Genomic DNA, 25,840 nt, shown 5'->3' with positions numbered 1-25,840 from the left:
AGAAATAAATTCAAAACTAAACACAGTCAAAGCAGAATGTAGCAGGAAATTTGCCAACGTCGAGGTTCAGTAATTCAATTTAGGACTTTCTGTAAATTGGTTGATGTGGAGAGGGTGCCAGATTTAACTGAGAGGAAAGCAGTACAATAGCAAAGCGAGAGCCAAGTTGGGATTTGTTGGCACGAGTGAATTTGCCCCTTTTATCTGAGACACAATGCTACAGCTCTGGCTTCAGGCTGCCTCTGTACTGAGCATGCATCCGAACAAATGTTCTGTAGACGATCATCAACAAATCATCTCACAGGTCTCCACCTTTTCTGCATTCTGAAAGTCTGCCCAGGACTTTACTGCATGGATGGATGAACTTGTATCAGAGTAAAGGAGCTAAATGCCTTGTGGGAGTAGAGCGATAGACAAAATCTCAGGTAAATAAGTAGAATGCAGTTTAAAATTTTGGACTGATTATATATGATTAATTATATACTACCTTGGTAGAAACACATTAAAAAATACATGATTTTAAATTTCAATCATACATCACTTAGCAAACAGTTTTATCTTAAAGATTCTTTCAGTGTAGTTGAGCCACCTTCCAGGCAGCTACTAATTTAAAAGTACATGTCTTTATGGTAGAACATGAAGTTGCAGCGACAGATTGACAAAAACTATTTGAAAATTCAGACTTGACTCAAAAAGTCTAGTGTTTTCACGTATGGTGTGACAACCAAATCCTGGATGTTTGAGCATGTGATCGCACCAACCCAGAAAACTTTTTTAAGTTAATTACTATTAAACAGTGACATAAGTTTGACACAAAATTACAAAGGATGAGATGTCCAGTGTGATGTATTACATAAGTTTGAAATCTCAGCAGAGGGACTTCTTACTGTACTAAGAATGTATATAATGTAAGGAAATAAAGAAATAACTGCATGGAAGTTAGAAAAATGCTGTAATATGCTTTGGAAAAGGTTTGCAGAAATATTAAATGTGATTGGATCCTTTAAGCTGCCCAAATGTACATGGAGTATGTCAGCCAATAAACACATGCTCAAAGGTAATGGCTTTTTTTCAGTCAATTTAAAATACATCTTTAATGGCCTTTACAGATGGAAAGAAGAAGAAGAGAGAGGAGAAAAGAAGAAACTGGAGCTCTTTACACTCATTGTCAATGACATCATCACCAAGGGACCAGACACTAGTGTCACATCTGAGTTAGTCTTCGTGGTGCAGCCTCAGGACATGTAAAGGACACAAGACTGTGTGTGTGTGTGTGTGTGTGTGTGTGTGTGTGTGTGTGTGTGTGTGTGTGTGTGTGTGTGTGCATGCGTGTGCGCATGCGTGTGTGTGTGTGGGGTAAGCGAGAGAGAGATCAGGTGTCTGGTATCAAACACTCCACTGTTTGAAGTGACGTGGGAGACAACGCTTCACTGTGTCACCTGTGTCCCCTGCAGACAGGCAGGCACACAGACAGACAGACACACACACACAAGCTTGATATAAGGCGGTAGATAAAACGCTGGTGCCTGAGGTGCTCTTTGCTCTCGTTCAACAGTATGGAGGACTGAGAGAAACAGAGTTAAGTATTTTACCTTTGTAACAGAGTTGAGTGGACAGGCTTTGGCGTGGCCGTAACAGATACACATCCCTCCAACTGAGATGTCCTTAATGGAGTAGTAGTACTGAAAAGGGAGAGAGAGTGAGAGGGAAAACACGCTATAATGAGACTTAAGTATGACTTAATAAGCATATTAGCAGTTTAAGATGCAGTATTAGAACAGGACTGTGCTCTCTTATCTGGTGGTGATTACACTTGAAAAAGGAAGTCCTGACCTCACAAATGATGTCATGATGGTGTGCCTAACACCTTATCTGGTGATATGTTGAACAGCAGTACTGGTAAATGGTTGCATTTATATAGTGCCTTTATGCAAAGTGTTATAATTTGTCATTCAAACACACACTCACACAAACACTCACTCACTCACTCTGCTCCAAACTCACCTTTTCCTTCATCATCATCTATTAACCATAACAGGTCCAAATATAATTGCTCAAAACAGTTAATTCATTCAAAAGTCAAAAGAAAAAAATAAATTGGAAAACAACATAATGCAAAACGGCTCTAACACTCAATATAATCTAGTCAAGGTGCACATGAAACCCTCCGAGTTGTATGGAAGACCATTTTCACAAGAAAATATGCAACAATAAATTATGACAAACTAAGAAAGGGTTAAGTTATAGTAATAAAAAAATCTTATCTGTACCTTAAGTAGTTAACGTTCAAAATTAAAGTCATTGCTAAGATGTAGTATCTCTTAATGTTGGCTCATATTTATGATTTAATATTTATGAGACAGCATCTTAATTATTAGACTTGGTATATATAGTTATGACTTTAAGCCATTCAAACATTACTTTCTGATATTACTTTTTAAGTTGTGACTGAGATCTCTTGAGTTCTGACACACCTAGTCACAATTACTTTGATTCACCATAATTAAAGATTATGAGATTATTTCTTTCCTGTCACATATTCATAATTTAGAAAAGACAAGATAAAGGTGTTGTGCAGGTGTTGAGCCTCACCCGTCTCGTCACGATGGGGTCGATATCTCTGGGGTCGCGGAATGTCAGAGTCATGAGGTCGGCGTTCAGCGTTCTGATTCGTTGAAACACCAGCCTGATGTAACGTGCAGAGGTGAAGTTCAACAGGGTCGGGGAGGGGTCATCTGCGCTGGGACGGCCATTGATCAAAGACGTGTGGATCTATAGACAGACAGACAGTACAGACATGTAACAGCAGAGTTAAACTAAGACATGATTGTGCTAAGACAAACATTAAATGTGCTTTTAGTTTCTCACAGTGGCAGATGGTGGAAGGAGCAAGAAGGCTCTTCAGTGAAGCCAAGCAGACAACAAATTGAAAGGAGGAAGATTATGAGTGGCAGGAAGAGCTGTTCTTACATGTTAAAAAGATTTGCATAAGCAGGCTACCAACCATGGTGTTGTTCGTTTTCAGTATTTGTACAAAGCAACATTTAATTAGATAATAATATAACTGAAGTTCAGATGCTTAAATGTAACACCTTTGATTAAAGAGGTAGAAATTTCAAAATGGCTGAGGAGAGAGAGAAAAAATATATGGACCTATGTGGTGCCAAGTGCAGTTTTTGTCATCTAAATTTGAAATGCTGACTCTAAATTGTTCTAAAGGACTACCTGGAGACATAGTAGTGCCACCATCCCGTATACAGTGCATCCGGAAAGTATTCACGGCGCTTCACTTTTTCCACATTTTGTTATGTTACACCCTTATTCCAAAATGGATTAAATTAATTTTTTTCCTCAAAATTCTACACACAACACCCCATAATGACAATGTGAAAAAAATTTTTGCAAATTTATTAAAAATAAAAAACTAAGAAATCACATGTACATAAGTATTCACAGCCTTTGCCATGAAGCTCAAAATTGAGCTCAGGTGCATCCTGTTTCCACTGATCATCCTTGAGATGTTTCTGCAGCTTAATTGGAGTCCACCTGTGGTAAATTCAGTTGATTGGACATGATTTGGAAAGGCACACACCTGTCTATATAAGGTCCCACAGTTGACAGTGCATGTCAGAGCACAAACCAAGCATGAAGTCAAAGGAATTGTCTGTAGACCTCCGAGACAGGATTGTCTCGAGGCACAAATCTGGGGAAGGTTACAGAAAAATTTCTGCTGCTTTGAAGGTCCCAATGAGCACAGCGGCCTCCATCATCCGTAAGTGGAAGAAGTTCGGAACCACCAGGACTCTTCCTAGAGCTGGCCGGCCATCTAAACTGAGTAATCGGGGGAGAAGGGCCTTAGTCAGGGAGGTGACCAAGAACCCGATGGTCACTCTGTCAGAGCTCCAGAGTTCCTCTGTGGAGAGAGGAGAACCTTCCAGAAGGACAACCATCTCTGCAGCAATCCACCAATCAGGCCTGTATGGTAGAGTGGCCAGACGGAAGCCACTCCTTAGTAAAAGGCACATAGCAGCCCGCCTGGAGTTTGCCAAAAGGCACCTGAAGGACTCTCAGACCATGAGAAACAAAATTCTCTGGTCTGATGAGACAAAGATTGAACTCTTTGGTGTGAATGCCAGGCGTCACGTTTGGAGGAAACCAGGCACCGCTCATCACCAGGCCAATACCATCCCTACAGTGAAGCATGGTGGTGGCAGCATCATGCTGTGGGGATGTTTTTCAGCGGCAGGAACTGGGAGACTAGTCAGGATAGAGGGAAAGATGAATGCAGCAAAGTACAGAGACATCCTGGATGAAAACCTGCTCCAGAGCGCTCTTGACCTCAGACTGGGGCGACGGTTTATCTTTCAGCAGGACAACGACCCTAAGCACACAGCCAAGATATCAAAGGAGTGGCTTCAGGACAACTCTGTGAATGTCCTTGAGTGGCCCAGCCAGAGCCCAGACTTGAATCCGATTGAACATCTCTGGAGAGATCTGAAAATGGCTGTGCACCGACGCTTCCCATCCAACCTGATGGAGCTTGAGAGGTGCTGCAAAGAGGAATGGGTGAAACTGCCCAAAGATAGGTGTGCCAAGCTTGTGGCATCATATTCAAAAAGACTTGAGGCTGTAATTGCTGCCAAAGGTGCATCAACAAAGTATTGAGCAAAGGCTGTGAATACTTATGTACATGTGATTTCTCAGGTTTTTTATTTTTAATAAATTTGCAAAAATCTCAAAAAAACTTTTTTCACGTTGTCATTATGGGGTGTTGTGTGTAGAATTATGAGGAAAAAAATGAATTTAATCCATTTTGGTATAAGGCTGCAACATAACAAAATGTGGAAAAAGTGAAGCGCTGTGAATACTTTCCGGATGCACTGTACAAAGCTGTAGAAGGTGATACTGGAAGCTTTAAAGGGAATGTTGAAAAGAAAAAGCACTATAGAGCAGTATGCAAATAAAGGTGGTATTTCTTTGCAAAAATATAAATGAAGAAAAAAAACAAACCCAAGGAGGCTTAACAAAAACTATTTATAACTGGAACAAACCATCTGCTCAGGTTAACAAAGGGTGAGTTAGACTGATAAAAAGCATTTAAAATAATACACAACAAGAACAAAGCATTCATCTGTTACTGCAGACTAACACAATTTATCATACACTCATTCGTGGACCAACTAGTGTCATTTGATTTTCGTCCATAGCCATCATTGTGTATAGTGTGCCCTACATGTAGCAAGAAGTAAAGATGTGGAGTGGGCGGTAGCAGGAGACCACTGCAGTTAACATTTGCCATTTTATTAACAATAGCATCATCCTTAACCAAGTGATTTAGTTGTCTTACCCTAACCATACCTTAACCATAGTTTATTTGCCATAACCACAATCTTTCCCTGAACCATGCTGTTGCTGCCATGTGCAGAGATCATATGTTCAGATGTTGACATTTAACATAATCTAGGCTTTGGTAGAATGGTCCAGTATTGACGTGATCTTTCACCCCCGAGCCCAGTAGTATTAACAGCCCCAGTGATATTTTTTTTCTGCTCACTCGTCCTCCCAGTGTTATCAAATATAAGCCCCGTCTGTAGCTATTTTTAAAATCATATCAACATGAGTTTGAAAATAGCTGCTCTTCCCCTCCTGTGTAAAAACAATTCAAAAGATCAAATAAGTGATAATGGACACACATCTGTGCTGATATCAGAAAATAACTGATGAGGCACAGCCTAAGATTACCATGATGCAAAATGAGGCTTCTATCCACTGTGTCTGTTGCTTTTTCGTCATCAGGACACCTCATAACATGGACACTGGTAGACATTTTAATTTTGTCAACCAAAGAAATGACATGTTGTATTGCAACTGTCTTGCTCTACCTTTAAATCAAGAAGAGTAAGCATGGATTTATATTCACCAATAATCAACAAGCAGCCACATAACAAGGAGTGTGAGGTTCTGTCTGTCTGCCTGCCTGCCTGTCTGTCCATCTGTCTGTCTCACTCATGTGGCCAAAAGCAACATTTGGCATCTGCAAGAAAAAAAAAGTCTCACAAAGTGGGCTGACCGTGTGTGTGTGTGTGTGTGTGTGTGTGTGTGTGTGTGTGTGTGTGTGTGTGTGTGTGTGTATGTCAAGGGGGAAGACTTGATGAGTGCAAGCTGCACACTTGGAAGTAGCGAAGGACACGGTTGTGTATGTGTGCATGTGTGATGAGTGGTGGGGTGACATTGTGAATGTGTGTGCGATGCTGTGACACATCGCCTACGACTCATTATGGTTTCACTGTGATCAGACGGCTAGGGAGCTGTCAACCCCACACACGCACACACACGCGCACACACACACACAGAGTACATACACACATTCAGACACCTCCGTCGTTACTTGCAGCTCTTGACATCTCCCAGCTCGCACCCCCTCTAGCGCTCCCCCGCAGGACTCAGACACAAATACAGCAAAAACACACAAGAAGACACACACACCAGCACCCATGTGAATGCGTACACATATTCAGACAGACATCTACAATTAGAGGCTTGTGTGGGAGATGTAGATGTGTGATTAGCTTGTTTTTTACTGCATGTGTGTTTGTTTGTGTGTGTGTGTGTGTGTGTGTGTGTGTGCGCCACAGTCCTCTTCCTCTTCATTAATGTCAGTTATAGCAGGCTTGGCCCTCTGTTCTTACTGGGTGCAATCACACACACAGCTGATCAAAGCAACATAACAGTAAACAGTGGTGTGCACATGTGTGTGCCAGCGTGAGCGTGTGTATGTGTGTGTTTTCAATAAATCGGAACCCACTTTTCCAGTCAGCGATTAAAATTATATTAACAGCACGTGAAAAGAAATGTACCCACTCTTTGGAATATTTGTGTGTGAAAACCAACATGTAGCATTTCATTATTTGTCCTGTTCAGAATAGCTTAGCTTATATAAAGATTTTACTTTTTTTCTGTTTTCTGTGATTTTCGTGTTGATTTTATGCAGTTTGACTTGGTGTCATGAGCTTCTTCTTAATTCATTTTCACATTTTCTGCCTATCATTTATGTCTGCTACTGAGGCAATGTAGCAACATCTTATTCCCTTCCAGTCACTCAGTATATACACCGGTCCACAAGATACCTCTCTTTCCCCAGTCATCTTATGCGGCTGCTTATGATCTCTGCCTGCATCATTGCCTTCTCCTTTTTTCGATTTGTTTGCTTTCTCTTGCTGCTTACCTGTTACTGCCCATGTTTTTGAGCAAAGAAGTAAACTGACATTTACCTTACCTGCTCTGCCTCTGGGTCCAGCTTTTTGGTCCATATTACAAGAATTAGAATTAGACCAGAACTGTCACAACTGGCCCTGTCTTTGAGGTGGTGATGAGACAAAGTGTCTTTACCACAGACATGTTCAAATCAAAAATGCTTATGGGCTTGGCTGGATCTGGCCACTGACATGACAATGGTGAGGAGCACATCTTTGTGCCTAAGCTCAAGGTCTATCGCAAAGGTAAAACATGTGTCAAGTGCACAATACTATACTAAAAACTATACTTCAACCTAAACAAATTTAACCTGACTCACCTCTCTGAGGCCCAAGCAAACTCAAGTCATCCCACATCAATCCATCTCAACTCAGTCCAACTCAACACAAGTCTATCTACCCAAAACTTTGTTCAGTCTAACTCAATGCAATTTAAGTAAACCCAGCACAACCCAACTCTACTTAACCAATCAAAACCTAATCCACCCTAACCAAACTTGACTCAACCCAATCCATCCCAGGAGGAGTCAACCCCACCCACTGGCACCATCCAAATCAACCCAAAACGAAACCCAGCTAAACTACAGATAATAAGACAGCGGCAGTGTAACAGCTTCAACAGCTACAAGAGTTACCTCTCCGTTCTCCAGAGGGTGAATCTTTGAATAAAAAGATGTGCAGATAACTTCATCATCTCTGGTGTAGGATGGAGGTCCTGTCCGTGGATTAATGTTGAACCTCGTCAGGCACTCTGTGTCTGTGATGGCGTAGTACTGCCAGGGCAGAAAGGTCACACCATCTATCGAACGCTCTAAGATCCAGTTACCTACGGACAAAAACATTGGCGAAGAAAATAATGATGAAATGCTTCAAAACGTGTGAGGTGGAGAGGAGAAAAGATCAATAAAAATAATGATGGACATCCAAGACTGTGTTTAGGTCACCCTACTTAAAATACATAGAAAATTGACTGAACATTCAATTCCACATATTTGTTGATAGCTTAGACGAAAACTCTGATAGTCCACCTCCTCAATTGATTAAATGTGAAGTGAAGGGAGTCCAGTTAATGGAAAAACCAAATAAGCAAATTAGACGGCACTAAACAGAATACCAACTAACTGCTATCAACACTATGAAGCACTACGCAACTATCAAGACATGCCAGTTAAATTTTTTGAATTTAAAAGTATCTGATGAACAAAATCTGGCCATCTTTGTGCATTTTAACGTAATATTGAAACATCATGTGGCCAGTTTCTTCAGTGGCCATTAACGTCATCTTTGTTTTAAAAACTTTTAAATATTTGCAAAGGAGTGTGAGAACCAAATACTAGCTCAAGTAGTTTCATGTTGTTTTATTGTTATGTCTACAAACACTCAGGGTTTTATACTTGTTTTGTATAATGACGTCTTTCGTTCATTTGCATGAACAGATGGATCAGGTGTTGCTCATTGCATTATCAACTTGATCACAAGATTTAATACCGTGTTATTCGTGAGTTTTTCTGCCAAGAGACAAGCAGACTGAGTTTGGCAAAAGCATGGTTATCAAAAATTATTAAGTGGAAATCTTGATCTTTCAAATTACTTGTGGATTCTCTGTGGGAGGATCGTGTGCTCAAAAGGCTGTAATTACTGTATTCAACTGTTGAAAGACAATGACGAGAATAAGTCTGTAGCTGGCACTTTTTTCACACAGTCATTGTTTCATTCTATAATCAAAGCAATAATGTTAACACCTGGAACATTGTGTGGCTGCCTAAATGAAGCAGAATGTTTACCTGGACGAGGTGAGTTGGCTGCCTTTATGATCACATAGGCGACCTGGAAAACCTAGAAAACACAGGGGAAAGATAGAGTGAATGAAAAACAACTTAACCTATAATATACAGGAAGCTGCAGGAACAACTTTGGTTTCAATTATCGCACTGTGGATTTCCATTGGAATGCAAGGTTTATAGCCATGATTATAGCAGACCTAGTAATTGTTATCGAATGTGGTGGGAAAAAAGGGCTAGTTGTCATCTCAGTTTTATTGGACCAGTTGACACAAAATCTAGCATTAAACTGTAAGCAATGAATATGGTAAGCTCCCCTAAATCCAACACTCTCAATGTACGAGGACATTTTCTGACCCAAGGTCACATCAGCACGTTTCTTTTTTTGACAATTGACAAAACAAATACATGGACCTTTTAAAAGGATGAAATTGATTCACTAGCTTACTCATCACACAGATATTGAAGCCGTGTCTGAAATCACTCCCTTGTTTACTCACTTACTTCTCCCTGTATCAAAGACACTGTTGGATCATCACTATGGTAAATAGGGTGTGATGTTTTCACACATGTAAAAGTTGCTCGTTTTTCTGCTGCTGCAACAACAACAGGGTCGGCTCTCAGTGATTATAGCCCAGAATATGAGTATGCTAATCGAAGGTGGAGGAAACTAAAAAGGCCCGCTTAAGGCCAGTGTCAGTAAATAAAAACAATGGTGAGTGTGAGGGCTGCATGGGGTATGTTTATTCTCTGATTTTATCTGGATTTTTTAACTATTGATGTCTTCATCTTCACCTTTTTCACAGACAGACACAAACATTGGATGTAGGTCAAATGCTGACTCCTTCTCTCTTCACCACCCCGTCTTTCACCCCGTCCTTTCTCCCTGTGAGTACATCTCTCTTTCTTCTCGTGATGTGGGAAGCAGTGTCACATTGCAGCAATTAGAATAGGGAGAAAACTACCAAGTGTGTTTGTGTGTGTGTGTGTGTGTGTGTGTGTGTGAGAAAGAGTATTTCAGGGTAACCTTATAGCAGTCATTCAAACTCACTACAAAGAGTCAATGTTACCTGTATTCACACTGAGGAAGGGGTGGTGTGTGTGTGTGTGCGTGTGCGTGTGTGTGTGCGTGTGCATGCGTGCGTAAGAGAGCTCTCAGTGGTAGCTTGTAATGTAGTGACAGCTTTGGGACAGCTAGGCAGCTCCAGCAGCTAAACATAGATGAACACAGCTAACTAATGCAGTGTGTGTGAGTGTGTGTGCAGTGCGTCATATTCTATGTTTTGATCAGATGTGGATCAGACGAGGGATTTATTTGGGGGGGATCTAAAGCATCAACAAATAAACACACCAATAACCGTCCTGCAAGAGCTCACACGGCTGGTAAGTAAATGTTTATCTTGCGTCCATGACATTTAACGTCAGACAGGTACATTTATGATGAGTTCACGTCACGAACGGATCATATCATCAGCCTTTGGTAAAAAATTGAACTGGCTCGATTCTCTTTTTAAACAGATTTCTTTATTTATTTCTTATGTTGTTCTGCAGTTGGTTTGGACATTTTGAGTTTAAACTATAAGCTTAAACTAGCAGGGTGTCTGCTAGTTTCATCAGGTTACATTTGAGACCTTGTTAATGCAAGTTAGAATGAAGCCAACAAAATGTCATCTCACTGGATAAAAAGGCATACCTCACTAAATAAATGAATAAAACATTGGAGATCTCTAAAACTGAATTCTCACAATAATACAGTATTATTACTACAGAGACAAGACATTTCAAGGCCAGTCTTGATTGATTCTGAAGTCCGACTGAAATCAGATTTGGTCCTCTCTTTTTGGAGGCAACAAAGTGGTTTTTAAATTCATTACTAATACTTTTTATTATTGAAATAAATCTTTGGAGATGTGGAAGGGGCATGAAGAGACAATGTCAATAAACTTGAGTTAATAACAATAGCTTATAAGTCAAAGACAGACAGTCTTTTTGCTGAAAAACGCGTCTGAAAACTGCTGTCTGGCTGTCAGTTTCATCATCAGTTATGACAGAACGGAGACATTACTGCTGCAAAATGAAATGATTTAATTGGTTCAAGTTCTCTGTCTACAAAGAAATAAAAAGTATGCCAACTGGTTAATGCACAAACAGAGGGTGCCACCACGTAACCAGAAAGTATCAAATATTAATTTCTCTCTTTTGAGCACTTGTTTTATCTCAAAGGAGAACACACAGCAGATCTGCATGTTCTAAAAAAGTTTAGTTCGACTTTAAAGTGGTTATGTTAAAGATTGAAACAATCAGTGATTCATTTATCCCCAGATGACATAATGTACTCTCTTATCTGTACTTTGTTTTTGCACTGATGAATAATTCTGTGATTATAAAATAAGCAACTGACTGAATTTGCTTATTTTTATATTGCCTCAGATAGACGTGTTGACATTGCAGAGGAGTGGATTCACCAAGTCTATAAAGGCGGCAGATTTGTGCATATCTCCAGATATGACAAGAGTCTCCTATTTTTACATCTAACAAATGATTTTTAATACTTGCAACAATACAAATCACTGTTCATTTCCACATAGTTATCAAGCATTCTATTGCAGCAATCTTACACATTTGACAGGAAATAGTCACGATATGCCAGGGAATGGCCTTTGGCAGATATGTGAACATAACAGCCAAATGAGCACTTAAAATGTTTATTCTAATGCTCAATCAGTCCATTTAAGCCCTGTGTCCAGTATGGTTGGGTTGCCTACAATTAAATGGACTGTGAAGAATCCATTTTGTCTCAGCGTGATTTGGACACACAGTGACAGCGGTTTTACTGAACAGCTGGTGTTTACAGGCCATTCACATGGAAACATGTTAAAATCTCTCTGGCCTGATAAACTGGCATCAAACTCCAGTTCCAGTTAGTACTCCAGCTAATTATAGCAGGGTTCGCATGCAAAAGCATGGGAGACTGATCAGAAACAAAGTGAAATGAGACACAAAAGAATTTAAAATCAACAAAAAAAAACATAAAATTGAATTATTTTTTGTTTTGAGATTCAGACATAAACACACACAGACATGCAGACAAACCAGTGGAAATGCCGTCAGAGCAACAGACCTGGTATGCAGACTCATTAAAATTTACTGTCACTTCCAAAAAAAACGTGTTAACATCTCACTGGACTAATAAAGTAGCTTTTGGCCCAGTTCTAAATAGTGTGAATCATCAAGCATCCCTGACTGCCAAACTTAGTGCAGGCAAACAGGCAGGAGATATTCACTGGAGCCACACAGTCATCTCATCACAAGATCGTTTCCACTAAGCTGCCACTAAAAAACAATTTGGGGAGATGTTTTGGATGCTACAGTATTTTGAATGACACTCTCTTGACAGCTCTGCAGCAAATCCATTAGAATAGAGTTCCCTATTTAACCAAATTGCAGGAAAATAATATGAAATGTAAAAAACAGACAAGCTATTGTGCTTTTCACATTAAACAGTGGAGAGGCTGCAGTGGAGTGCAGCATATACAGACAACGGTCTGTATATGTCAGTGGTCTTGTGTGTAACAAACAGTTGAAATCTATTCTCTTTAAGTCTGCCTCTCTGTCTGAACTGCCAAAAAACACATGCCTTCACGAACACGCTCACTCACAGACTTGGTCATAATTTGGCTTTAAGCTTTTTAAATAGGCTTTAGTCTGCACAAAACACCAGATGCTGCAATCTCTCCCACATTCTTGCTTTGGCCCGAGCTACTGTCAAACATAGACCGACAAAGTTTCATTGGGTACAGCAGATGTTTCATTTACCTTCTCTCTGTCATAAATAAAGATATTTTTTCTGGCATTAATAGCTCTCACCACATATCATTCTCATGTCTCTAATTATTATAAAAGTAAAGAAAAGGATGTTTTTAAATCAAGCCACTAGGTGAGGCCGTGTTGTTAAGTTTGAGGTCTGTTTCCCATTTACAATGGGAAATAGCGTTTTGGCACACCAAACGTCTCCTACGAGATGGATATTCCGTTTTCTTTCAAGCATATATGTTATAAAGCTATAACTATGGTAGGTAAAGGCTCACTGAGTCCTATAATGACTGATTTCGCAAACCAGTGGACTCAAGCTTCTGCCTTATTAACGTGTCCCTGAGCAGGACACTGACTGTAGCCAGGTGTAAATTGGATTTCAAGTTGAAGAGTTAATGTTTAAAGCTGCCACACTTGGTGATTTGAATATTGGAATAACTGTAAATAAGTAGCATAGCACTGTTTTCACCATTTGAGGTGTATAACTCTCACTGTACTGTGGTTGGTAGGTGAAATGGGTGAGGCTCAAAGTGATGGAGCAGTTAAGTCCGTCAAATGAACAACAACAATGGAGGAAAGTAGCAAGAAAAGAAAGAGCGGCGCTGACAGCAGTGTTTGTCAATGATGGAGACAAAAAGGTTTTTAGACAGGTATGACACCTTGTTGCCTCAAAGCATTTCTTTATCTTTTGTAATCTGTAACCTCGAGAGTATTATTGATCAAAAAGGCTGATTACAGTGCATGTCTGGATCATAAGCAATGCAAGTAAGCATATTCTCAGCACATTCATAAATTTGTTCTGAAGTTATGTTGGATGGAAGTTGTTAGATAGGATCTGAAGCAGTGAGTCAAGATTAAGACAAGAGAAGAAAAATGCAAGAATGTACAGCACTGAGACAGGAGAAAGGAGAATTTCCCTGTAGGAGCAACAAAGTATGATCGAAATCTCTCAAATCATATAACAGAACAGGCTAACTGGACATGTGAACTCCATTCATTATTTTTCCCCATATGCCTTTTCTTGCCTTATCTTTCAAATTGTCTCACTTCCACCCATAAGAAGCTTTCTCTAAACATACATACAGTTTCTTCATCTTATTATGTTATGTAAGCCCTGGAACAATCACCAGCGATGCCTACAGAGGATCCTCAGGACCAACTGGGAAGACAGGCGAACAAACATCCTGGAGGAAGCCAACCACCCAAGTATCTCCACAACTATCACTCGACACCAGCTGTGATGGACAGGCTATATAATCCCGCCAAAGTCCCCTCTCCAGAAACAGCCCCTCTATGGCCTACTTAGGGAGGGGAAGCGCATCCAAGGGGAACAAAAAAAAGCGAAAGGATAACCTCATATCCCACCTGAGGAAATGCCACTTCAACCTCCACAACGGGGAAGAGATGGCCTGTGACAGGAACATTTGGAGAAGCACAACAGGAAAAGGACCTCCACTGTGCTTTGGAAGGAAAAGGCAATGCAGACAGGAGTGACCACCACCAAAACTGCTCCTCCACATCTGTGAAACACAACTGCCCACACTGTGGACCCTGTGGATCCAGGATTGCCCTCTATAGCCACCTGAAAATAATCCACTTCAGCAGCAGGAGGACAATCATATGTATGTGTATGTGTGTATGTTCAGGTATTTAAGAGCTGTGGATAATGAAAGCACTTTGACTGACAGCCTCTTTCAGGACCCTGATCGCTCTGCCAGGTCCACCTCCGGCCCCAAGGGAGCAGAGCCGGTGCATGATTTGACCACGTCGAACAAACCATCAATCAAACTGGCTGCTGCATTTCCAAAATAACTGCAATGTAACTGAATCCCTTCTGAAGCTTCTGAAAGATTGTTGCCATGACAAGGCAAATTTAACCTCTCATGGTAAAACAGTCCTAGTACATTTACTAGTAATTTCTTAATTTGTATGCATACTAATGCCTAAGCCTACAGCAACACAAGACTTCACACATTGGAGACACATGGCTGGAAAACTTTTAGTTTGATATGGAATGACTGGAGGTATCACAGCCTAATAATAAGAAAAATAAAAAGAAAGATTATTTGAAATTATGAAGAGTTAGACCTGTAAATTAAACATTAAAAAGAACCAGAACTGAGGAACTACGCTCTCATGAAGTCAGAGCTGGTTTTCAACCCTCTTCAACAACAGGTCTCTGCAGAGGACTTTTACTTTGTCAAGTCAGATGCATCTGCATACAAAATTACAATTCACAAATTCATCTAAAAATGATGAAGAACATATACAGACATCAACTGCCTCTCTCTCACACACACACACAGTCACACACATGGACCCTCAGCTCCTACTCTTTCTCATTATTTAGTCTTTCTATCCAGAGAGGCTCAACAATAACAAGAGAGGAAATGAGGGTGGTGATGTCACAGGCGATAACAACACACACACACACACACACACACACACACACACACACACACACACACACACACACACACACACACACACACACACACACACACACAGCCCACTGTCATTTTCTGAGTGAGATGACTGAGGTCGCAAGGGAAATTCAGCGCACTGGAGGGTAAATAGCTTTCTGTTGGACTGATTGAGACTCACACACATATACACACAAAACACCCACTGAAGAATGCACACGTCCGCACATACACACACAGACATTAACTGCAGTGAGTATACAGTCACTGAAATGCAAATCAGACATGAGGTCGATCTGTTACTTGGATCAATACAGAATTGATTGAAGTAATAAACAGAGTCACGGGATGAAAGAAGGATCGTTTTCAGTCTTTTTCCGTAAAGGACGTCTCATGTCCAAACATCACATATACTGTATATACACACACATACAGTATTTGAATATCACACAACTCACTGGGCTGTGGTCTAAACGCATGTTAGAGAGACTGCAGCTTTGCAATTAGAGTAGCACAATTGAAGGGCTGAGTACAAACACTTTTGCACTTTTTGGCACTAAACAAACCACATTCTTACTAAAAAATTACTTTTTAAAAAATTCATACCAAAGTTCAGTAATTAAATGGTCAGTCGTGATACTATGTGCCTCAATCAATCACTCAAAGTAAATGCATAAAATTACTTCAAAACTCATTGTGACACTGCACAGTACATTATTGGTGACAAGAAAGAAATTTGGTGTTTGTGCTAATGCCAAACCAGCCCAGTGTCCTTACAATTTATGGTAACCTTAAGTGCCAATGTGGGAAGTAGTGTGCCCCGAGACTGTCCTCCCAAGAAGAAAAACAGCATCAGTCGCTTCAGCCAGTGCCCCGAAACGTTCAAGTGACAGGAGCAAAGAAGGAAGTGAGATGACGTTACAGCACAACAAAGTCCGTGTGGAGAGGAGGTCAGGGTGGATGGTACTTAAGATGAACAGCTTTTTCACTAAAATAAATACACATAATACAATGCCGTGGACACGTCAAACACAGTCATTATCTGAAGCTGACTGTTAAAGCTGAGCCGGCCCAGTAGGTGGTCATTGAGAAAAAGTACACTGGTATTAAAAAAGCTTTTAAAGGTCTATTTTCATACTTTCCTTATCCAGCCGTCAGTGGTTATAATCATTCTTTTCTCACTCACTTTTTTTTGTGCATCTCAATGCAAGTGTGACTGTGGATAAGAGCAAGAAGAGTGTGGGGGTGTGCGCATACATGTCAGTCTCCTGCTCCACACGCTAATATTAAGATCACAATTGAGTGATTGAGAAAGTGTGTATGTGGGTGCGTAAGATGAATTCATTGGCTATACCACTCCAGTGAGAGGTGTGTGTGTGTGTGTGTGTGTGTGTGTGTGTGTGTGTGTGTGTGTGTGTTTGTGAGGCCATTCAGGAGTGTATATATATTCTGCAGCCACACCACAGTGGTGAAAGGTGTGATTGATGGGCCTGAAGCCATTAACATGTCAAGATGGCTGCTGCTCTACTTCCTGTCCAGAGATGTAATTATATTCTACGCATGTGATGGTTGGCAAAAATAAATAAATAAATAAAGCTCACTTCAGTTTTTGGCTCTTACTATTTTTCTGTTCTCCCTCGCTCTGCCTCCTGTTCTTTATTGCTGCAGTTGCTTGTTGGTCGGCCATTTTAATTGTTCATATATATAATACATGTATAGGCTGATTAAGCCATGTCTTTATTACTCTGTCTCATTAGAATGCATTTTTAGACTTTGTCAGGTCTACCTCCACAGTATAGAGAGATAGTGAGAGAGATGGTTTTGATTTTAAAACACTGGCTTCAGGTTTGGGGTTTTGGCTTTTAGGTAATATGAAGTAATATGTTCATTTTGTGACAAAGAAAGCCTGTAAAATGGTATTAGACAACAATAATGGACTGGTAATGTATGTAGCACGTTTATTCAAAATGCTTTACATTTAGCCTCTTATTCACCCTCACAGTCACATCTTTCTTAACCTCAAACGTTTTTTCAACAAATCACAATTCATATCCCTCTGCACAGTGGCTTTGTGTCCTGTTTGTTTCTGTTTCTTATTTTGTCAAGGTCTTGTATTTTCATCACTCTGTATGTCTCTTCTTTTGTCCCTCATTGCTGTTCCATCTTCATATTTCCTCAGATCCCTTTTCAAACTCTCTACTTTTCTGATACATTTAAGGCATCTCTGCAGTGCATCGTGAGCAGAGACAAAAAAAGATGGGAGAGTGACAAAGATCTTGACCCAGATTCAATCTCAAATGTTCCAACAGCAAAGTAAGAGCCTTAGTCCAATGAGACCACAAAAACGTACTTTAAGTATTAATTTATGAGAGATGTCTAAGTAGTCATTGCTAATTTGTGTTACTTCAGGCTTTTGTTTTGTTGATTGATTCTTTGTTTTCATTGTTATATCATGGTATTTTGGTCTAGAATATTGGCTTTTTTATTATTAATCTGAAATTAATCTGTTTTTAACCTTTGGAGCAATTTTTGATAGGCTTTACTTAATGAGCCGAGATTTTCTCGTGAACTAAAATCTCTCTGTCTCATTAGTTTTATTCTCATGACATCGAAATAATTATAATCTGGCGGTCTAATCTGTTTAATCACAGTTCTAAAACTGGATGTCCTAAATCATCCCATGCCAGTACACAGCCTCTCAATCAGTGAGAGTCCAGCCAAGCTTTCCAAATCAAAAATGGAAACCCAATAATTTAAAGAGCGACACGCATGCTTATGAAATGATTTATGGCAAAGTTGGTTTAACCAATTCCAGCACATCACAAGTTACCAGAGCCCAAATTTATGTCTTGAAAAAGCGTATTTTGTCAACAGTACGCAGATCCAAAAAGTATTAAATTTATAAAGAAAAAAAGAGAAAAGCATTACATTTCAGAAGCTGGCTACAGGCCAAGACATATTATACACTGCTCAAAAAAATTAAAGGAACACTTTTTTGTATAGCATCAAGTTAATTAAATTTTGGGATATTGATCTGGTCAGTTAAGTAGCAGAGGGGGTTGTTAATCAGTTTCAGATGCTTTGGTGTTAATGAAATTAACAACAGGCGCACTAGAGGGGCAACAATGAGACGACCCCCAAAACAGGAATGGTTTTCCAGGTGGAGGCCACTGACATTTTTTCCCTCCTCATCTTTTCGGACTGTTTTTCACTAGTTTTGCATTTGGCTAGGGTCAGTGTCACTACTGTTAGCATCAGGCGATACCTGGACCCTACAGAGGTTGCACAGGCAGTCCAACTCCTCCAGGATGGCACATCCATACGTGCCATTGCCAGAAGGTTTGCTGTGTCTCCCAGCACAGTCTCAAGAGCATGGAGGAGATTCCAGGAGACAGGCAGTTACTCTAGGAGAGCTGGACAGGGCCGTAGAAGGCCACTGGTGTGAATGTCTCTGACCAAACAATCAGAAACAGACTTCATGAGGGTGGCCTGAGGGCCCGACGTCCTCTAGTGGGCCCTGTGCTCACTGCCCGGCACCGTGGAGCTCGATTGGCATTTGCCATAGAACACCAGAATTGGCAGGTCCGCCACTAGCGCCCTGTGCTTTTCACAGATGAGAGCAGGTTCACCCTGAGCACATGTGACAGACGTGAAAGGGTCTGGAGAAGCCGTAAAGAACGTTATGCTGCCTGTAACATCGTTCAGCATGACCGGTTTGGTGGTAGCTCAGTGATGGTCTGGGGAGGCATATCCATGGAGGGACGCACAGACCTCTACAGGCTAGACAACGGCACCCTGACTTCCATTAGTTATTGGGATGAAATCCTTGGACCCATTGTCAGACCCTACGCTGGTGCAGTGGGTCCTGGGTTCCTCCTGGTGCACGACAATGCCCGGCCTCATGTGGCGAGAGTATGCAGGCAGTTCCTGGAGGATGAAGGAATTGATACCATTGACTGGCCCCCACGCTCGCCTGACCTGAATCCAATAGAACACCTCTGGGACATTATGTTTCGGTCCATCCAACGCCGCCAGGTTGCACCTCAGACTGTCCAGGAGCTCAGTGATGCCCTGGTCCAGATCTGGGAGGAGATACCCCAGGACACCATCCGTCGTCTCATTAGGAGCATGCCCCGACGTTGTCAGGCATGCTTTCAAGCACGTGGGGGCAATACACAGTACTGAGTACCATTTTGAGCTGCTGCAATGGAATTTCAGCAAAATGGACTAGCCTGCCGCATCATTTTTTCACTTTGATTTTCGGGGTGTCTTTGAATTCAGCCCTCTGTAGGTTGATAATTTTCATTTCCACCAAACGATGTGGCATCCTTTCGTTCCTAACACATTACACTGTCCATATCAGTATAGATTTCCAGCATGATTTTTTTCCCATTGAGATCTGATGTGTTTTCAAAGTGTTCCAAAGTTGCTTCGCCATCAACTTCTTCACCTCTATTGAACTGGGAGGACTGACGGACGAGTTGGGGGAACAATTGAAGAACGCTACCAAGATGATCATGACTCAGAACCAGGAAGTCGTCATTCCCTTTTATGGGGGAATGTGTTGAGGTTTTGGGTTCCTCGTCTCCTTAGCTTTGGCTGCATCTGCAACCATCCTTTGCAGCCCAACCAGCCCAATGAAATATGTGATATGAGACAGACACAGAACTTTATTATTAAAATAATTTCATATTTTTTCTCCTAATTTTATTGAGATTAATTACATTTTCTTCTACTTGTTTCCTTTGACAAAAAATGTTCAATCATTCCCATGAATGAAAATGCACCAAACACTGGGCCGCTCTCAACCAAAGTTAAGCAGACTAAACTGTAGGACCAGTTTTCCTAACAGTGCTGTAGCAACTCTCACAATCTCAAAATGTATAAAGCACAGACTAAAATTGCACAGCAACTAAATCTGAGTTATTCATGATGTTGATGCTGTTAAATGAACCTTAGTCTCTCAAAGCCAGATCTCCACACTTTGTTTTAGCGCTGTGCCAACCAATCACAATCGTCTTGGGCGGCACTAAAACCAGGATGCAGCAACGGTGCCCTAGCAAAACAGGAAGATAGCGGATGGGGAGGAGAATTCCAACTGAAATAGTCGGCCAATGGCAGGCTACCTACTTCCTGCGAGTCAGACTAAGTGAACCTTGATGAATGGAAAAAGGTTTGCAGAGAAAGAGGCTGTGGTCAGGTTTGATTCATGGCAGTCACAGTGGATTCCAATTATGACAAGTCACCTTTTAAATCCTTTGCGACCAACATAAATCCAAACCACAGCTGTCATTCTTTGTGAAGAAGGACTTTATGCAGCCACCTTTCAATGCTGCAGGGAGTGAACGCTTGAAACTCACATTTTGAGTGGAGTATCAGTCTAAGGTCGGGGTAAGCCTCTAGGGAATGTACTGTATTTGTAAGTCACTACAATGTCCTCACACGTATAGTATTACAAGTTTATGTATATGTGTGTGTGTGTGTGAGAGAGTCTACCTGTTTCAAGTCCACTGTGATAGTCACATAGTGGTAGTCCATTCCATTCTTGATAGAGGGACTTTGCCACCAACGATTGGTCCCATCTATGGCATATTCTATGGGATGATTCTCTGTACACACACACACACACACACAAAAAGAGAGAGAGAAAGACAGCATGAGAGAGATAGACAGAGAGAGCATATCAGTTGCTTTATTCTATTCAAGTTTTAAAAACCTAAAAATCATTCTCGTCTTCAGTCTCCAGCATTGTTCTGAGTGGAAAATGTGTCTCTTCATTCTTTTTCTAAAATTCTGGCAATTCAACTATTCAAGGCAAGACATCAAAAGCACATTTTTCCACCTTTTAAAAGAAAGAAAAATAGATTTCCTTTCCATTTCAGATGACTTCATTCCACGTCTGAATAAAAAAATGTCACCCTATTTGCAGAATCTACTCCTGGCCGCTGTTACTACTGCACACAATGGCTCTAATGGAACAGACAGATACAACACATTATGAATGTATTATATATCAAGGAGCTGTGTGTGTGTAGGATTGTTTACATGTGTGTGAAAGAGTATTTTTAAGTGAAGATGTGATGTTTCAGGTTGACTTGCAGCTGTCTATAACCAGGCTACTTATGTGTGACATTTCTGTTAAAAACCATGGCAACTATCGCTGGCAAAATGAAGGAGCTATATGTCCTTTGGTAAAATTCCTTTCTCTCCTCTCTTATACAACAGCATCCTTCCTCTCCCCTCTTTTCTAAGAAAATAATAATGGAGATAGAAGTCTTTTAAAATGACCATTTCTGTCTCAATTTATCTTTCTTTCTTCATTCACCTCACTCACACTTTCATGAGTTTCCTTCTCTCCTTTCTCATCCCCTTTTTGCAGCAGTAGATCCTTCTTTGTTTTTTTCTCTCATCCAGGTTGACTAACTGCCTGACTGCTAAGCTAACTAAGCCAAGCTAGCTAAGCAAGTAGCAAAAACTAATTGGACTCACTGGCTGACTGGCTGGGTGGCTGATGACTGTTTAAGCGGTTAGCTGACTGACTAATCACTGGTTATTAGTTTAATGACTGACTAACTGGTTGGTTGTATGACTGGCTGAGCGGTTAACTGCATCATTGATTGACTAAATAACTGACTGTCTAGTGGGCTGTTTGAATCATGATCGCAGGCTAATTATGTGTTGTCATTTTGCAATTGATTCCTTCATTGGGTAATCATCATTTCAGACAAAATGATTGGTTAACATCTGGCCAATAGGGCTCTAATTAACTAATCTAGTGTGATTAATTATTGTAATGACCTTGCCTATAAGTCTTGTGTGTGTGTGTGTGTGTGTGTGTGAATCTTTCTTACCAAATGGTTTTGCACTCCTTTGGTTGCAGATGCGACACTGAGGGTTTCTAACAGGCTGGCCTGGTACATGTTCCACCAGCTTACAGAACATCTCTGGACCCGATGAACCACAGGTAGCATTAGCTGTTATATCTGCCATGGACGCCAGGTTCAACACAGCCGGGAACAGTCCTGGAAAGAAAACACACAGGCAATTACATAAAGAAATAGTTGATGAAACATAGTACTGACATTACTGTTTGACATATAGATGCATACTCTCTTTCTGGAGTAAACAAAAATAATGTTAAAGGGCTGACATCTTGGGAAATATACTTGTTTATGCTTGACACACACAGATGAAATTGATATCAATCCTCTCATTTGGCTGTGAGTTTGACAGCAAACAACGATATTTCCAAAAAATAAAGTCAGACGATTCCTTTAAAGCCATTAAATATGACAAAGATGCACATATAAAGTTGACATGTGAATACACACAGAAACTGTGTAGTAAGATCATCACTAATCACAGGTTCAAGTCCATTCAGAGCAGTTCAAATGAAGTCAGGCTGGCTTTCTTCTTCAAGGCAAAGAAAATGTGTTAAATTGCCAGAGTGGAGCACAGTAGAGGTTATCAGGAAGATCCACCACATCCTGCTTTGCATACAGGGTCTGTATTTCAAATCATTAAAACTATGTTGGTTTCTCTGTGTGGTCTTGTTGTGAGTGAGCCAGTTAACGCTTGTATGTCTGTTGTACTGAGGTTATGAGTAATTAGCATGGAACATGAGGGGAGGGCCAGTGTTTTATACCATCCAAGTTAGTTAATCTGGGAGTATTTTCGGCACAGTCCAATGCAGTTAACATCATTTACCCCCACAGATAGCAAGAGCCGAATTCACTTCATCTTTGGATAAAAGAAGCATACAGAGGGTTTTTGGCCAGCTTTCAACTTTGCAGACTTTGGGCAGTGTACTGCTACTATATCAAAGGATTATTTATTCATTTGCATTATGTTGCTTAAGCAGTTTTTTTCATTTCCTGTCCATGGATATGTTTCACTGCTGGAACAGAAAGTAAACTTGAGGAGAGCATATATTATGGAAAACACTGATTTTTCCCAGGATATTGTTGGAAGCCATCAATAAAGTTATACTATGCAAACATTACTTTGTTTTCCTCCCTAGTGCCCTTATGGGTGGTTGTGGTATTAAACAAGCAAAAAAACTCCTACAAGACATGAAAGTACAGCTACATATCTCAAATTCTACAAACCTCATTATACTAAACTCTTGGAGCCATATGACTACAACTGAGGGGAGTGTGCTCCAGCCATGAGGGGCTCACTGAGGTAGTACATGGAGGGTGAACCTCTTCCCCTACCATCCTGAGAAAAAGAAAATAACGTGTACTGTAATCCCTGCGACATTTTATCAGCTGGACAAGTTTTTTGCAGGGGAGAGCCACAGTGGCTGTGCTTGCTGTTAGGGTTGCAACGATTATTTTAATTCTCTGCCACTTATTTGCTAATCATTTGAACTATGAAATGTCAGAAAATAGTGAAAATTGCCCATCACAATTTACCAGAACCCAAGTTGATTGAAATTGCTTGTTTTGTCCAACCAACAGTCCAAACCCGAAGATATTCAGTTTACCATCATAGAAAACAAGAAATGTTTATATTAACAAAATGGACCCAGTGAACTTTTGCCATTTATGCTTAAAAGTTATAGTTGCATTAGTCGATTAATCAGCTAATCATTTCAGCTTTACATTTTGTCATGTATCACATTGTTCAATCAAAAGCACCTCTGTAGTACGTGCACATGCTATAAAATGTGTGACTGCTGACAGCCAGCAAGCCAAGTAGCTTGTGTTATCCAAAGAAGAAATAAAGTACACTGTTGACTTCAGGAGGCAGAGAGCTTTAAACAAAGGGATCATCATGTCATCACCACACAAATGCACCGTGAGACTGCGCACAATTTATATTTTTTCCAGCTTCTGGGCGTGACTCCTCTGTGTTGTTCCCGCAATAAAAGCCTATTAGTCTCAGGGTGACTAGCAAGCCTGAACATAAAGTACTGAAATGCTCAACATACTGCTCACATTGTTCACATTTCCTGTCTGGCAAACACACACAGACAAACATGCACGCACTGTACCATGTCACGTCTGGTATCCCAGTCCTGTTTTAAGGTCAACAGCTTTTATAGTTAAACAACATGTGCTCTGACAAATAAACATAAACACAGAGACACACAAATGTACAATAACTGTACACAAAAGGAGACAGACAGGAAGGGAAGAGCGGATGGAAGGAGAAAAATACAGAGGAGAAGCACTTGTGAAAGTGTGGACAGTGTGTGTGTGTGTGTGTGTGTGTGTGTGTGTGTGTGTCCAGATGAGTCCAGCTGTTTGGCCAGGTGTCAACACTGATGAACTGTGAAGAACATCTAAGACACCCACAGTCTCTCTCACACATGTGTACACATTCTCACACAAATACTCACAACATATCATATACACACCGTCACACACAAACCTCTCAGTAATGATATCTGAGAATCTACACCACTGAGGGAGCCCAGATTTCCTCAACAGTGTTTTCATAAAGGGAAAGTTCTCACTGTGTAATGACAACAATTGTAGCAGCTATACTTCTACAATTGTTTCCATTACTAAGTCATTAGAGAGCACATTCACACTTAAGACTGGATTAATAAATACTTTGTTTATTAACACTGACTTGTATCATTTAAGGATTGCTTGTACTGTAAAGCCAGTGAGAATTAACACTCTGCAGCCTTGTGCAACTTTTAGCCTTTTTTTGGCACATCATTTTGTTTTTACGGCACACACACACACACACACACACACACACACACTGACTCACCACTCTTCAAAACCCCCTTAGTGATCCAGCAACAAAGAGTACACTACATGCCCAGGACAAAATGACAGAGAGGCAAAAGACATGGGTAGCTGGTGTAGAAAATCAAGCATCTAATGAGATACATTTTTGTCATTCAAGAGTCAAAAACAATGCAAAGTTGTTGGCCCGCTTACCAACACAGTCAACAATTGCAGCAGCACCAGTGGATGTGACACACAGCTCATAGAGGCAATTAAGGTACTTTACAACCTTACCTAACCACAATTTGTGTCAAAAATCACACTCCTCTGAGTCAATATCCCATTTTTTAGATTTTAGATTACACTTTCCGAGGATATCAGTATCTCCTTAGAACTCAAGAATTTGCCTGAGAATCATGAAGTTTTTAAGTTTCTTCAGTATCAAAGTGATTCAGTGAAAGTTGTCTGTATGTCCATGGGTACATTGTGAACAAGAACTGCTAATAGCCAATTCAGCATACTTTTAATGTTGCCAATTTGCCAAAATGTAAACAAATTTAAGCTAAAAAAAAAAACAACTTTAGTTGTTTACAGGCTGGATGAGCTGATACTATATACAGGTTGTGTTTCTGTGAGTTTGTGTTGGAGTCAAAAATCACTTAATGCAGCTTTAAGTAAATGAGATACCAGTTGACAACAGTAAGTAAGGGACCTGATCTCAAAAAGAAGAAAATATACATAACACACACATCAAATTAAGACATTAAATTGAGTTTTCTGTTTTTTGCAGTTTATAAATTCCACACCAACATACGGTAGAGACAAGACTGTAGTCACACACATACCTCAATAATCACAATGCTTAAAAAGAAATAGTCTGA

At 40.4% G+C, this 25,840-nt stretch overlaps 1 protein-coding gene across 1 annotated transcript in view; it reads right to left on the bottom strand.

The window, feature by feature from the left end:
* The window catches only part of lama2 (laminin, alpha 2), a 165,018-nt gene that overhangs the window by 110,110 nt on the left and 29,068 nt on the right, over nucleotides 1–25,840 (bottom strand). Inside the window, exons 2-7 of the mRNA XM_070925380.1 lie at nucleotides 22,122–22,292; nucleotides 20,767–20,879; nucleotides 9,038–9,089; nucleotides 7,889–8,079; nucleotides 2,593–2,772; nucleotides 1,593–1,682 (exon numbers count right to left, since the gene is read on the bottom strand). Coding sequence (XP_070781481.1) covers nucleotides 1,593–1,682; nucleotides 2,593–2,772; nucleotides 7,889–8,079; nucleotides 9,038–9,089; nucleotides 20,767–20,879; nucleotides 22,122–22,292 — 797 coding nt within the window. The remainder of the gene's footprint in view (nucleotides 1–1,592; nucleotides 1,683–2,592; nucleotides 2,773–7,888; nucleotides 8,080–9,037; nucleotides 9,090–20,766; nucleotides 20,880–22,121; nucleotides 22,293–25,840) is intronic.

This window comes from Enoplosus armatus, chromosome 19 (assembly GCF_043641665.1).
Source record: "Enoplosus armatus isolate fEnoArm2 chromosome 19, fEnoArm2.hap1, whole genome shotgun sequence".
NCBI lineage: Eukaryota > Metazoa > Chordata > Actinopteri > Centrarchiformes > Enoplosidae > Enoplosus > Enoplosus armatus.
This window is presented reverse-complemented; position numbering and strand designations above follow the sequence as displayed.